This window comes from Sorghum bicolor, chromosome 2, assembly GCF_000003195.3.
Source record: "Sorghum bicolor cultivar BTx623 chromosome 2, Sorghum_bicolor_NCBIv3, whole genome shotgun sequence".
Taxonomy (NCBI): domain Eukaryota; kingdom Viridiplantae; phylum Streptophyta; class Magnoliopsida; order Poales; family Poaceae; genus Sorghum; species Sorghum bicolor.
Window position 1 is genome coordinate 12,499,743 of NC_012871.2, and position 15,831 is coordinate 12,515,573.

General features: G+C 40.4%; 1 protein-coding gene across 1 annotated transcript; it reads right to left on the bottom strand.

Moving 5' to 3' along the window:
- On the bottom strand, positions 6,556-9,878 carry LOC8057278 (putative FBD-associated F-box protein At5g56440). Its single transcript, XM_002461792.1, has 3 exons — positions 9,021-9,878; positions 6,986-7,138; positions 6,556-6,870 (listed from the first exon to the last, which is right to left on the bottom strand). Exons 1-3 carry the CDS (start codon positions 9,876-9,878, stop codon positions 6,556-6,558), a joined length of 1,326 nt encoding a protein of 441 aa, XP_002461837.1.

Consider the following 15,831-nt stretch of genomic DNA (forward strand, 5'->3'; position numbering starts at 1 on the left):
TACATTGCTAGCATTTATATTATTTGTTCTTCGCCTTACTTTTTATTACTAGAAAATAGAATATCCTTGGGTGTTAGCAATTTTCTCGAAGGGCGAAATCCAATTCCCAAGGATAGGGTTGTATGAAACCTCTAAGAAAAATGCATATTCTTGACTGCTAACCAAAACTACCAAGCTGAGTCTAAATTTTTTTGAGTGCTAGTCAGAACCGTCAAAGTAATCACTACCGGAGAGCCGGCCTTTGCCGTGTGTCCGCCCGTTTGCCGTGAGCAACACACGGCAAAGGTCGAGTTTGCCGTGTGTCTAATCCAAGCACACGGCAAACGCTAGGCACACGGTATATCTGTCCTTTGCCGTGTGTTGCACACGGCAAACACCAGACACACGGCGAACTTAAACTTTTGCCGTGAGCAACACACGGCAAAAACAGGGCACACGACAAAAGCTAACCTACGCTAACGCCCACCTCCAGCCGTCAACGTTTGCCGTGTGCGGCCGTTAGGCACACGGCAAAGCCTAGGTTTGCCGTGTGCTTGAGGCTGGCACACGGCAAACACAAACTTTGCCGTGTGCCACGGGTGCGACACACGGCAAACAATTTATCTTTTTTTCAGTTTTTGTCCTCCAAATTTTTTCTTCTCTACACATTCACCATTTGTAACTCCATACTCAAATTTCATAAAATTTGAAACATGTTTGCTATATTTTTACAATTAACATTATTTATTTTTATTTTTCCGGTTACGTTCAAATTTGAACTACGAGTCAGTGAAATAGTTGGAAAAAATATCAAAAAAATAATATTCATGTTACCCAACCCTGTTTGAGGACACACATTCGAAACGGAAATGACTTTTGAATGCCGTGGTTAGGAGACACGACGCGGAACGTGTGTCGGTACATTTCGAAAATTCTAATAAATGCTATTTTATTCCGTAAATCCTGAAACTTATACATATGTCATGTTATCATACATAGAGGCCATAAAAAAAGTTTGGAAAGATTTCGAACAAGTTGTCATGTATGATGTATAGAAAGCAGACAATCTTCGAAGAAGTTCCTTAGAGATATGAGTGAAGAAGCATGAGTTGGAGTAGATTTGACTTTTATATTTGAATTTGATTTTAAAACTTTTTCTATAGGCACTGCACCATATAGGTTGTGTCGTGTCCAAGTTTAGAAATTTTTTGGAATTGTTTACTATTTCTTAATTATTTTCAGCATTTTAATTGAAAATTTTAAATTTTCAATTTTTAAAATAACCTCGGATGGAAAAACTCTCTAAATAAACATTGTAGATCTCAAAAAGTTATGAAACTTTGTAGTTGACAACTTTTTATTTTGGAATCATCTTGTCATGCAAAAACTACGTTTGAATTTCTCAAATTTGAAATTTAAATTTTGTAAACGACCTCGGATGAAGAAACTCCCTTAATGAAAATTGTAGATCCCAAAAAGTTATGAAACTTTGTAGTTGACAACTTTTTGATTTGAAATCATTTAGGACCTCAAATTATCAATTTACACATAATTTGATATAATATTTGAGCAACCGAAATGCAATATAAACAGAAGTCATAGTGTGGTGCAGTGGCTAAGAGTGAAGAAACACGAGAGGGAGGTCATAGGTTCGAATCCCATGGGCCGCAAAAAAGTTCAAGACTTTAAATTTTTTTCGTTGGGGTTTGCCGTGTGCCCAACCCTGGCACACGGCAAACATTGAGACTTTGCCGTGTGTCTACATGGTGACACACGGCAAACCCTGCCGTTAGGCCGTCTCCCACCGTTCGTTATCTTTTCTTTGCCGTGTGTCAAGATTGACTCACGGCAAAGTTTCGCCGTGTGCCCATAATTTGGCCGTGAGTAAAAATAGGGTTCACCGTGAAGTCTTTCAAAGGTTCGTCTAACATGTTAGGGCCGCAAGGTTTTCTTTGCGCGCAGATATAGATACCCCCTTCCAAATGGCACAATGACGCGCAGCCTATACACATAAGGACAGGGGCCCGCACTATACCCAAAACTGTTCAGCCCCTCCGCCCTTTCGGGTAACCTCTAACAAGCTAGAAAAGCTTACTCATACTTGACTAAAGCCAGAGCCATATAGCCCTCATGGTTGTACGAGTTGTCTCAGCTTTTGCCAAGGGATAAGTCCTTATGGAGGGTCAAGATCAATCTGTCAAAAGCCAGAGTTCTTTCTACCCTTTATGTTCAAGTTGCTAGAAAGCTTATTTTATTGTTTATTGTATATTCAAATATTCATGTTACAAGATCATGGATTAATAATCAAGCACTAGCAAAAAATACCCAAATGCATATCCAAATAGGTAACAAGGAATCCAGGATAACAATCATATATGATCTTGCTAAGGTCGTCAAGGTGATAGCATGCATATGATAAATGTTATATTAATTGTGTATAGGTAACAAGGATGGTCCCAAGTTATACTTGCCTTGATCAAAGCTCTCCTGAGCCTGCTGGTCTTCAAATGCTTGATCTTGAGCACCAACGTACGGCTCACCGTCTAATCCCAATCATCAATCAACAACACGCAATCCAATGTAAACAATCATACACGAAGCAAACAAGATATAATTAGAACAATACACCAAACAGTGGTAAAACAAAGATAAAAGTTTATGAAAATATTCTACGCAGCGCTACGATCACACAAACGTAAAGTTCACAAAAATCGGAATTAAAACGTAGAATTTTCTAAGATTTTCTATAGAGAAATAATTAATTAAATGCTACTGCAGAATTAAAAAGTTTCAAAACAGTAAACTAATACTTCTAACATGTAGAGCACGTAAATACGAATCTAACGAAATTTGAATGGACAAAAACGGAGTTAAAATGAAGATTATATGACAAAAACAAACTAGTATATTTCTTTTGTATTTCTAAATTTATTTTTGTGAATGGAAACGGCCACAAATTCATGTGATGTCATCATGGCATCACCATGGCATCATCAAGCTAGCAAGCACATATCATACGCACGGGGAGGCAAACTGGAGCTCACCGATGATCATCAAAAAGGACCTAGGAGCCTTGACTTATGTCGGTGAAAACATGGGGACGGAGTATAGATCATGTTGAACTCACCGAGAAAGGTTTGGTGGCCAAAAACAGAACGATAACAAATTAATGCTTAAAAGGAGGAACAAAAACTTCCTGTAAACATGATGACGGCGTCTGAGCAAACAAAAGAGAAAAGGAGAAACAAAGGGCACGAGACGCTTCGTCACCTCTGCGTGGGGCTCGTCAAACTTGTTCGACGGCGGAGCGGCAAGCCGGCGAGACCAGAGCACGGCCGCAACTACTAGGGGCTGATGGCGGCTATACACGCCTGAGATGAAGCGGTTACTTGCGCTAGGGCAAAAAAAAAAAGATGCGGCGTATCTGTGACTTTGTTTAAATAGGATCAAGGTATAGCTTGCACGCCGTATTCACGGAGTATTCGGGCTCAGCGATTTGTCCCGTAGAAAACATAATCCGGCTCGAGTTCAACCCGCGGCAAGGATGTGGCCACGGCTGCACTACAGGGCCATGCAACAAGCCAAAAGAAACAACCGTGCGTTTTCCCTTGATTCTTTCTAAAACTGAATTTTCAAGGCTATTTTTCAAAATAGTTTTGTGTTCTTTTAGTTCCCAAACAAAACACACATCACAAAAATAATTATTCTCCAGCATGAATGCGCAAACAAGTTTCTAAACTTATGATGAATTTTTAATTTCCACAAAATTATTTATTTGCTAGATTTAAATGCTCACAAAAATACTTAAATAAATCAGATTAATTCCTATTAATTGAAATCAAAATTTTGCGTGTTACACTAATACCCCCTTAATAGAGTTTACTTGATACTATTTGTTGCATATATTTGATGTCTTAATTAGCCTAAAGTTTGCAGTTACTAACTAATTGATCTAGTATTTGTGTCCATGTTTAGCTTCATAAGACAAATTAGGGGATGTTTGGTTGGTGGTGTTAAAGTTCAATAGGTACTGTAGCATTTTCGTTTAATTTGTGTTCAATTATGGACTAATTAGGCTTAAAAGATTCGTCTTGCAAAATACTTTTTAGTTGTGTTTTTAGTTTCATAAATAGTCTATATTTGGTACTCCATGCATGTGTCTAAATATTTGATATGACAAGAGTTAAACTTTAACAGATGCAACCAAATACAGCCTTAGCCCCTCCTAAAAGTTGTTGCTAGCTCCGCTAGTGAAGGTAATTTATAATTTCTTGAGTGTTATTAAAAACCGTTGAGGTAACTCATAACTACCAAACACTATAGTCGGTAGCTTAGAATGCTGATCCAAACATAAGGTGATAGATACATAATGTTGACCAGGAACTAAGAGCAGTGAACTTTAGTTGAAAATGAGGTTTTAGATACATGTCGATCATCACTCCACTGCAACTGATTGAGCCAAAAGCACAAATTTTGTTAGTTCTATCTTCGTGCACTATAAATAGGAGAGGTTATGAGTTATGATGTTTAGAGAGACCAAGAAAATTATATACACATGTAAGGTCACCAAGTTTCAACCTTTCTATCTCAATGCAAAATAACATTCACATAGTTGTGTTTATAAACATTTTTAGGTGCTACGACATCCATAAAAAGATAAAAGTAGTTCACATAAAAAAAGAAAAATATAGAGGTGAACTTAATTGTAGCCGCAAAAGTATTCTTGCTAAAAAGTATGGAGGACAAAAGGTAAAGCCAATAGCCACCTCCGTCAGATTATGCTAGAAAACCAATATTTTAGTGTAACTAAAACGAATGATATACATAAAACTAAGTGTAAAAATGCAAGCTCCAATAATATAAATGAACTTTGCCTATGTTCTAACCCACCAAAACCCATCATGGCAGCAATGTCAGGATAGACATCCTCAGGACTATCTATTTATAAACAATCTACAAAAATGTGAATGTCACACACTCATGATTTAACATAGATCTAGCTGGCCTAGGTTTCACACATCATGTAAAGTCATTTCATTGTCCTGTAGGAATATAAGTTTGGCCCTGAGAAGGCTAGCACTTTGAACACATATGTTGTAATGAAGTCTGGATTCAAAAAAGTGGACAAAGGTGGAAAAAGCGCTCCTATTCTCAGTAGGAGAGCACAAACCTACCTTGTATGCAGGGACGAAGCCAGAAAAAAAGTTAGGGGGACTGAACAAAAGTGCTACATCGACTTAGCTCTACTATAACCCTTCAAAATAGGAAAAATATAATAGTTTCAAGTAGTTTTATATTTAAAACATCAATCAAGAATGGAATTGACAAAATATATCATAAAAAAGAAAGATCTCAGCCCACCCTACCTTATACATTTGTGTTTAAAATTGGAAGAAAAACAGTTGAAACTCCACTAGCCCAGTAGTGATAGGGGGGTGGAGCCCCCCTAGCCCCACTGCTGGATCCGTGCATGCTTGTATGTATTTCACTCGTTTCTACCTCACACTCTTATATTTACACGCTTTCAACCTTGCTAATTTTATTTTTATATGGTTACAGCCTTGCTAATTTCATACATATTTTGCTCTGGTATTTTTTAGGATGAATATAGTGCAAGAACACAACTTTATAAAAATTCAAAAGAATTAGATATACAAGCATTGTACTAAATGGAATGGTACTAAATGAAATGAAGAAAAGCCCATGGCCGCGTGCCAATAGCAGCAACTGCTAAATCCAATCGTTTTCGCTCAAGCAAGACAACTGCTTATCAAGGTGTAGTACATGAAATGACCAAATGAAAGAGAGGAATGATGCATTGAATGAAGCAAATACGAATTTGAATGAGAATAATGAGATTCTCGTTGAGGAAAGTAGTGTTTATCGTGAGATGATGCTAGTCATGCCCTCCCCATCTCCATGTTATAACTTAGTAAATCTATATGCATTGATCTGATATTTTTGGACATTAAATTTTAGACACTTTTTGAGGATCTTAACAAGTCTCCACCTGCTGATTTGATGAACCATCTAGCAAATATCAATGCCCATCGTCATCAGGTAAATTATTTTGCAACTTTTGAAAGGGTTACAGAGAATCGGTTGACCAGTTCTTGTAGTGAGGTGTGATCTCATTGTCCCTTCTCTTGTGTGTAGATGCACATGCTGGTTTATTAATTAATAAGGTACTGCACCATGGCTGCTCTTCCCTAGAAGTGCAAAGGTTAACCGACATTCATGTACTTATATATGCCTCACTTGTCCTCACCGGTTCGACCTTGTAATTTCTATACATATATATCTTCCCCTAATCCATTTTTTTACTGCAAAAGGGATTTCATTTGGAATGGATTTACAACCATCCAACAGTTGTTCCCCCAAAACCTCATGCACCATGTTAAACAATGGGAGATCATTAACTGAAGTGGCGTCCCTGGTAATAATGACCAAGCAAATATGTTTACCCACCCAGAAGAAATGTGATTATTATATAGAGTTCATAACTTAATTCCAATTACCAGTACAAAGATCAGAAGTAAATATTGAATTTATAGTTCCATATTATTCGCATCACAACTAAACCAACCAACAGTAGTCCTGATGTTGAAAACAGATCCTTGCTGCTGGTGATACTCTTTCAAATTCTTTGAGCATTCTTGCTGCATTTAAAGCAGAATTCCTATGTCCTTTGAACTTTTCCACTGAGGCCATTTGTAGATTTCTTGCATAGAGGAGAACATGTTTGATAAAGTGCATGTCATTTGGAGAGCATGAGATACTTTTCATTTGTAGACGTTCCAGATTTTTCACCAAACTGCAATTCGGCAATGTCCTGAGAAAGTCTTCAGCAAATGCATCCACTTCCTTATTGGTTTCATGTCGAGAATTGTCCTGTACGCAAAAAGTTTTAAAGGGACAACATATCAGTATATTTTTATGAACTTTACATACAATATCACTGAGTGGTGATAAGATAGTATGCACACTCTACAAGATATTACCATACCGTAATTTCAAGGACCTGAAGGAAGGGAGCTTGATGAAGCAGAGAAATAGTTGATAGCATGGTTGAAGCTTCATAAAAATGTGTATGAAGTTTCAAAGTCCTTAGATTCACAAATATGCATGAAAGAGCTAGCTGTACAGTAAGTCCATTGACCTGCAGAGAATAAATAGTTTCTTTTAGTTTGTAACACATATGCTGCACATTATCAAAGACTATCTGCAGGTATCAGATTCTAAAGCAACGATATATGAGATACAAATATAACAGTACACGCAAAAGAAAAGCTGAGGCATAATAGATTTGGTATGGCGCTGCTTGATCAGATGTTCTTGGATTAATTCTTCTATGGACATCATGGACGAAACATGTGTAGCTCAATACACACACAAACTTATAAAAGAGGGACCAACAGCTTGAATTGCATGCAATAAATAACTACTGGTAATCATGTCCACAGAATATGCATGTGCTAAAGATTACAATTGTTTTTACCTTTACTGATTTTTATGGCTTCAGAAAAAATGGTGGTTTCATATTAATATATACTTAGGTCGTCGATTGTGGCACCCATAATAATTGGGAGGAAACTGTGCACAGCTCATAATTGTAAGCAAGCTGTAATAACCAACACCAATAACAAATATGAGAGCACTAATTAATCATGTGTACCAACATCAAACGCTGTTGTAGGAAATTTTAGTCAGCACACAGGTTTGGTCTATATCATCTATAATATGAAATATCATAGAACATATACACATAGTACTGGTGTTCATAGGATTGATTGATTGACTTCAACAATAATCTTATACCATTTACAATGGTGTGCCATCTCATAAATACAGAGATAGGCAAAGCCCCAGACTTATTTTTTTCTGGATTATGTCAAAATATAAAGGCATACACACATGTAAAGTCATATGAAACTTCTGTTCAATTAAACTTGCATTTATTACGTGGATAAGCTCTCATCTCTTGGAATATAATAATGTCCTATATCCAATTATTTAAGTCATATTCTTAGCAGTGACAGGACAATGGATCCATGTCATAACGACGGATAATTCGTCATAACAGAGAAAGAATAGGAGAAGCAAATAAGGCATAATTCGTTATGGAACCTTGTCATGCCCTAGAATTGCCAAGTTTTTTATTTGAAAATATTTAGAGTCCTGAAATGTTTTTTCATTTAAAGTCATTTATAGGCTGAAATATTCAATACACAATGATGAAATGCTGATAAAAAATATAGCGCCCTAAATATTTAGAGTCCTGAATATTTTGACCTACAATGAGTATATGTTGCACATGCTGAAGGCAATGTTTAAAATAGCGAGCTATTAAAAATAGCGGCAACTTTTTTTCAGTGGCTATGCAGCTATAGCGACGCTATGATAGATAGTGTTTTTATAAAAAAATATATAAAAAATACGAGTAATTGATAAAAAAGATATGGTAAATATGAATTTCGATGAATAAAAATATGTTTTCATAAGTCTAGGTAACATTACTAAATACCAATATGACATTACAACATGGTTCATAAAAACTTAATTGTCCAAAATATCAAATTATTTGCAAAAATAAATGATAATCTAGTCTAAGATGGAGTTTTAAGAGTTACACTGAAAAGATTTATCGTAGCGGCGCTATAGCACGTAATAGCGAAGAAAATTGTCATAGCAAATGTAACTTATATAGCGGCGCTATAGCGCATAATAATGGTGAAAATTGTGATAGCGGAAAAATACAAATAGCTTAGCCGCAAAGCTGTCCAGCAGCTATAGCGCCGCTATAGCTTGCATTTTTTTTCTTTGTCTGAAGGTCCTTGAACTCTCAAAGACACCTTTTTTGTATTTTTTTTTCTAAAAACTATTATGGGAACGCGATCATATTAACACGCTTGTCTTTGTAAATAATATCCAAGAAATTATTTATTAGAGGTTATTGGTTTGTCCATTTCTAAAAATAAGAACACCCGAATATAAGATCTTCTACTCCTGACAAGGCTGACATTAGTGATATATGCTCGCACCTGAAACGTGGCACAGTCAAAGTTGCCAATCTCAAGATCCCTGACGCTAGAAAGGGCAGTGAGCATGCTCCCGTAGTCTCTCGGCTCCTGGGCGTTGAGCATGATGTAGGCGTAGTCAAGCTTGGGCAGGTGCCCCAGCATCCAGGAGCCAGCGCCGGCCATCGTCAGGCGTAGCTCCAGCCACCGGAGGTTGGGCGCCTGGATGATCCACGCGCCAGGGACAGGGAGGCCCCCGCCGGCGCCGACATGGTCGAAGGCGATGTTCGCCAGCCGCAGCTTCTGCAGCGTCGGCGCGGCTGCGGAGATCATGGCCTCGAGCCGCTCCCACCCCTTCTCTCCCGAGAACATGACGTAGTCCAGGTCCAGCGCGGTCAGGCGGCGGAACCCGGCGAAGGCCGGCGGCGGCGGTGGCAGCACGCAGGTGACCAGCTTGATGTGGGCGAGCGCGGCGGCGTCGCAGGCGAAGAGCGACGGGAGCGCGGTGGGCACAGGCAGCGCCAGGGACAGCGACCGTGGTCTCTTGCCGGCGTCGGTGCGCACCCAGCCATCGGCGCGGTCGAACAGGCGCAGCGGGACGCCGCGGACAGGCGCCGCGCAGCGCTCGAGGAAGCCCGCGGCGGACTCCCACTCCCAGTCGCGGACGCGGTCGTCAAGGTCGATGTCGAGGCCAGGGACGGACTCCCACTGCCTGCGCCAGGTCTGCGACAGAACCGACGTGCGGACCACCTCGGAGGCCGGGAGGCCAGCGAGGAGCTTGTTCAGGACGTCGGACGGGAGGTCGTCAAGCTGGCGCACTGCCGGCTTGTTGAGCGCTGGAGCTGGTGGCAGCGGCGGAGAGGAGTCGCCGGTGGGCAGCATCTTGTTTTGGGTTTTGGCTGGAGAGTGTGTGAATTCTCGCTCGCCGTCTCCGATTGGGGAACGAATAGGGGCCGGGGGGGAGCACTTGAGAGGCAGCTCGACGGGCTGATGTGATGACCTAAAGCTTCCAGTTTTACCAAGCTAGCAGCAATTAATGGTGATAGTATAGTGCCAAATTTGCCAGCAAAACTCACAACGGCAAACTGTCAGTTACACCTCGGCTACCTGTTTTATTTGAATTCTTTTAGTAGGAAGTATTTCTGTAGCCTGTACGAGAGTTTTCTGGCGCTTTTTCTCCGGCGCGCCGCGCTTTTACATGTTGCTGATGTTCGAGCTGGGTGTGAAATGGAGTATGCCCCAAGTAGAAGAATGTGTTATCTTGATTTGCTGTAGTATGTATATGTAGTAGCACTGGCGGCAGAGCTTCTCAAATGCCAAATTACTAATAGTGTGTCCATTATAGGTGAATACTTCTTTTTTAAAAAAATGGCAACTCCAGATTACGTTTCAAATTAATATGTTATTTTAGCATGTATCTAGACATAGTATATACTCCCTTCGTACTTAAAAAATCGTTTTGGATAAAATTTAGGTCAAACATTGCGAATATAAATTATGAATAATTTTTAAGTTGTTAAGTTTGGAAATGTGAAAACTATATGAATAGATTTGTCTTGAAAAATACTTTCATAAAAATATACATATATCACTTTTTGATAAATACTTTTATAAAAATAAGGAGTCAAAGTTAAGCTTTGGAGACCGTGTTGTTGTCCTAAACGACTATCTTTATGGGTATGAAGTGAGTATCTAGGTACATAATAAACTATGTATCTAAAAATTTGAAAATGATGTCTTCTGATTTAGAATGGAGGGCGTATAAGATAGTGCCACGGTGATTTGTCAGTAAAGATGAGCATGCAGCCCGATCGCCTAACATGAGGCCCGATTCTTGGCCCAGCCAAGAATGACCTAGCCCGGTTTGCTCCGTGCCCGTGCCAGCTCGACCCGGGGCACCAAGCCATGCTTGGGCCACTGCTCAGGGCCCGCCGGGCAGCATGGTAAGGCCTAAAAATTACAAACAGGCCTGATGCACTACACCACAACACTTTTTTAGGGTCAGACATCTGACGGTAAATGTTTTTTTAACCGTTGGAGGATCTGACGGTAAAGAAAATCGAGAGACGATCTGACGCTGAAGTCATATATAGCGAGTTGTTATCTGACGCTATAATTATTGATCTATAGGGTTAGCCGATCTGACGCTGAAATTGGATACAGCGTTGGCCTGTCCGACGCTAAAGAAAATGGGCACCAGGTAAGAAAACCTAGATATATTTGCCTCCCCAAATTCCATCCAGCCGCCGCCCACACTCCGCCTCCACGCGCCATCTCCCAAATCTCCCCGCGCCGCACTCTTCGTCCTTCCAAATCTCGCGCCGCCGGCCAGCTAGCGTCTCCACGCCGCCCGGCTCCATGACCTCCGCACCCTCGCTCTGCTGCTGTGCCGCCTGGAACATGGCCGTCCCCGCCTAACTGTCCTCGCTGGAGCCTCGCCGACCCCCTACTCCCACCTGCGCCACCCACCGCCTGCAATCTGACTGCGCCACCAACTGAAGCCAGCGTCGGGCGGCGTTACTGGCTTCTGTGATGTGCGCTCGAGGCCGGTAAGTTACCTGCTCCCCGCAGCACAGCCCCTACGGACGGGATTCGCACCGGTCGGAGCTGCCTCTAACCCTTTCCTCTGTGCGTCGGAGTGCAGAACTTCAAATCCTACCCGCCGCCGCCTGGAGCAAGCCACGGTGGAGCACATGGCCCTGTAGACGACGTTGCCGTGGAGCACGCGACGGTGGAGGACGCACCCCCAGGCCCCAAAGTTGACCGTGCTGCCACATTGCTGGTTCTTTTCCTGGTAAGCCAGCCGAATCCCAGAGGTTTCAGTGGCCGAGCAGGCAGGAAATAAACACGGCCATTCTGCAAGGTTTCAGTGGCCGAGCAGGCAGGAAATAAACACGGCCATTCAGTGGCCGAGAGGACAGCTCTGCCTCAGTCTACCTTGCTGTTGATTTCTGAAGCTAGGATATTTATCTTGCTTCCTGATTGAAACACGGCCATTCAGTAGTCTCTAGTACTGTACTAATTTAAGGCGTCTCAGTCCATGAGAAGGGACCATAAAAATGTCTTTGTTGATAGTGCTATAACAATTACTAACTTTATTGGAGAACTGATGTAATCAAGGAAGCTTGTTTAACAATAGAACGTGTATCATCAAGGTCACCAACCATAGCCACAAGCATGCCGAAAATTCATCCATTTGTTGCAGACCAAAAGAAAAGAAATTTGTGGCCTTATATTTCCTGGCAAACCACATTGCTGGTTCTTTTCCTGGTAATTGGCAAGTGCCGCAAAAGAAATAGTATTTTTCATAAGCATCTCAATTTGTGAATTAGACCATTTTTCCATTCTTGAGTAGGCTGTAAGCGGTTGTAGAGCATGCCAATTTGATGGGATTGTGCTCTTCTTTTATCTTTGCAATTCTAAGGTTAACATATTGAATTTCATGTTTCCTTCTTACTGAAACCATTCTGAAAATAATCAGGGGTCTATATAATTGGTCTTACTGTTAGCCGGAAATCATTCTGGGAATTCTTTTTTGGCTCCTATATTTGTTTCTTACTGAACAACCATCCCAATAAATCTTTGTCCCAATTTAACTATTGCATTCTGAATGTGTGTATGTATTGCAGCAATTTGTAGGCTGCATCACACCTGCAGCTTTGTGCATCTTTTTTTTATCTTGCTACTGTAGCTACTAAAGAAATCAATTTCCATACTTTCTGAACATGCTTACATTTACTTATAGTTGATTACATGCAGCATGTTTAAGTTCAAGAGATCATATTACCAAAGTTTGATATATTCAGTTTTTTTAAGAGATTGTTGTTTTCCAGTGTTGCAAGCAGGTATAATTGATATATTCTTTCTGATTTATTTCAGCTCCCTAGGTTAAAGTATTGTGGAGTTGGCCCACTAAACCCAACAAAGTTCCAGATCTGCTGCATCAACGCCATCCTGATCTCATTGCTTGCAGCCAACACATTCAAGTATTGCAGGTATACTCTCAGTCCCCACAAAGGCTCATGGATAAATCATGGATCCATAGTGATGCTAGGCACACAAAGGAATACATACAAGGGGTAAACAGTTTCCTAGCTTTTGCATTTAGAAATTCAGCAGTAGGGGAGAAGATTCTATGCCCTTGTAGAAAGTGTGTTAACTTATTTTGGAGAGATTCAAGTGATATACGTGAGCACTTGATATGTGATGGGTTTCTACAAGGTTACACAACTTGGAACTTGCACGGGGAATCCAGTTCCTCTTATGTGAATACCAACAATGGTGGTGGTGTTGATCCCGTGGAAGAGTCTAGTGAAGAGGATGACATATCTGCATTACTTAGAGACCTAGCCTGTGGTTTAGATGATAGAGGGGAATTAGAAGACAACAGTGCTGAGCTTCCTAAAGAACTAATTGAGCTCCAAAAGTTGGTAGAAGCCAATAGTCAAGAATTATTTCCTAATTGCAAGAAGTACACTAAATTGTGTTTCCTGATTAGGCTTCTTCACATCAAGCTCCTTGGAGGATGGACTGATAGAAGTTTTGACCTTGCACTAGATCTATTTAATGATGTCTTACCTGGGGATTCAACACTACCCAAAACCTACTATGAAACCAAGAAATTGATTAAGTCTATAGGACTTGGGTACACTAGTATTGATGCCTGTGATAATGATTGCATTCTATATTGGAAGGAACATGAAAAATCTGAATCATGTCCAAAGTGTAAGGCTTCACGATGGAAATCAGTTAGGAAGAGTCTAGATGGGAAACATGTGTACAAGGTTCCTAAGAAGGTACTTCGATACTTTCCGATAAAGAAAAGGCTCCAAAGATTGTTTTTATGTTCTAAAACAGCTGCTCTAACAAGATGGCATGATGAGGAGAGAACCAAAGATGATGTTCTTAGGCATCCTACTGATTCTCCTCTATGGAAAGACTTTGATCATAAAAATCCTGAGTTTGCTAAGGATAGCAGAAATATACGTCTTGCATTTGCCACTGATGGTTTTAATCCTTATAGAACCCAAACTATTAGCTATAGCATTTGGCCTGGTATATGTATTCCCTACAATTTTCCACCATCAATGTGCATGAAGCAATCAAATTTCATACTCTCTTTCCTAATTCCTGGAAGAAAGGCTCCTGGTAGTGATATGGATGTTTTTCTCGAGCCATTTGTGAATGATATGGTAGATATGTTTGTCACTGGGGTTTGGACTTATGATGCATCAAAGAGAGAGTGGTTCCATTTAAAGGCAGCAGTGTTGTGGACTATTACAGACTTCCCCGGTCTAGGCTATGTATGAGGTTGTGTCACCGCTGGTGAAGGGGCATGTCCTGATTGCCACTCATATACTTGTTCATATTCACTAAAAAAGGGGAGCAAGACTTGCTATATGGGCCATCGTATGTTTTTGGATGAAAATCACCCATTTAGGTTTGATGTTGATAAGTTTGGTTCAACTGAATTTAGGAAGGCACCTACTCCACTCTCTGGGGAGGAAGTGTTGGAGTGCACTAAAGATATTGTTACCGTTTTTGGCAAGGATCCATCTGGAAAGAAACCTTCAAGGAAGAAACGCAAGGAAGGGGAGCCAGTAGTCATTTTTAAAAGGAGGTCTATTTGGTTAAACTTCCCTATTGGAAAGATTTGATGCTGCGACATAATTTTGATGTCATGCACATAGGGAAAAATGTGTATGAGAACTTTGTTAATACATTCTTGGGTACTGAAGGAAAATCTAAGGATAATCTGAATTCTCGCTTAGACCTTCAAGCTTTAGGTATTAGAAGTGATCTTCACCCTGTTGATGTTGAAGAACAATTTTATTTACCACCAGCACCATATACATTTAGTCTTGATGATAAAAAATTATTTTGTGAAATACTGAAAGGGGTAAAGTTTCCTGCTGGCCATGCATCTTATATACGTCATAATGTTCATGTCAATGAGAGAAAGGTGTTTGGGCTTAAGAGTCATGAATGCCACATTGTTCTACAAGAGTTACTACCGCTTGCTGTGAGGAAAGTATTGCCGGAAGTAGTTAGTGCTGCAGTGATACGTGTTAGTCATTTCTTCAAGAAAATTTGTGCTCCTGTTTTTCGCAAAAGTGATATGGATAGTCTAGAGGCTGAAATAGCTGAAACCTTAAGCCTTTTGGAGACTATATTCCTTCCCTCCTTTTTTGACATGATGGTACATCTGATGGTCCATCTTCCTGCCCAAGCAAGAGTGGCTGGTCCGGTACATTTCCGTAGCATGTGGCCTGTTGAGAGGTAATTTCTGTGAGCGTATTGCAACATACCTATAAAAAATAACATACTATTTTATAACATAATGGGCTTATTATATATGTGTATAGGTTTTTGATGAGATTGAAAGGTGATGTTCGTACAAAAAGCCATCCGGAGGGATCGATAATGGAGGGTTGTATGTTTTATGAGAGCCTTACACTATGTGGACACTATTTACATAGCCAAGTCCCTAGAAATATTCAAGGGCTGCAATCTGAAAATTCCACAACCCCTTTCTTTGAGCACATTGGACGGGGTTTAGCTGGGAAGTGCACAGTGGGTTTAGACCACAAAACTTGGCTGCAAGCACACAGATATGTTTTGTTCAACTATCCAAATATAGGGTCTTACTTGCAGTAAGTTGTTAGTTTCACTTCACACCACATTATGTTTACATTCTCTTGCACAGTAAGATGATAGATTCACCTTTGCAGAAAGCATGCTCACTATCTATCCTCACTTGGTGTTCGAAACCAACGAGCTATCAACCGAATGCAACATGAATGCTTCCATAGTTCTTCGACTACATATTTGATAG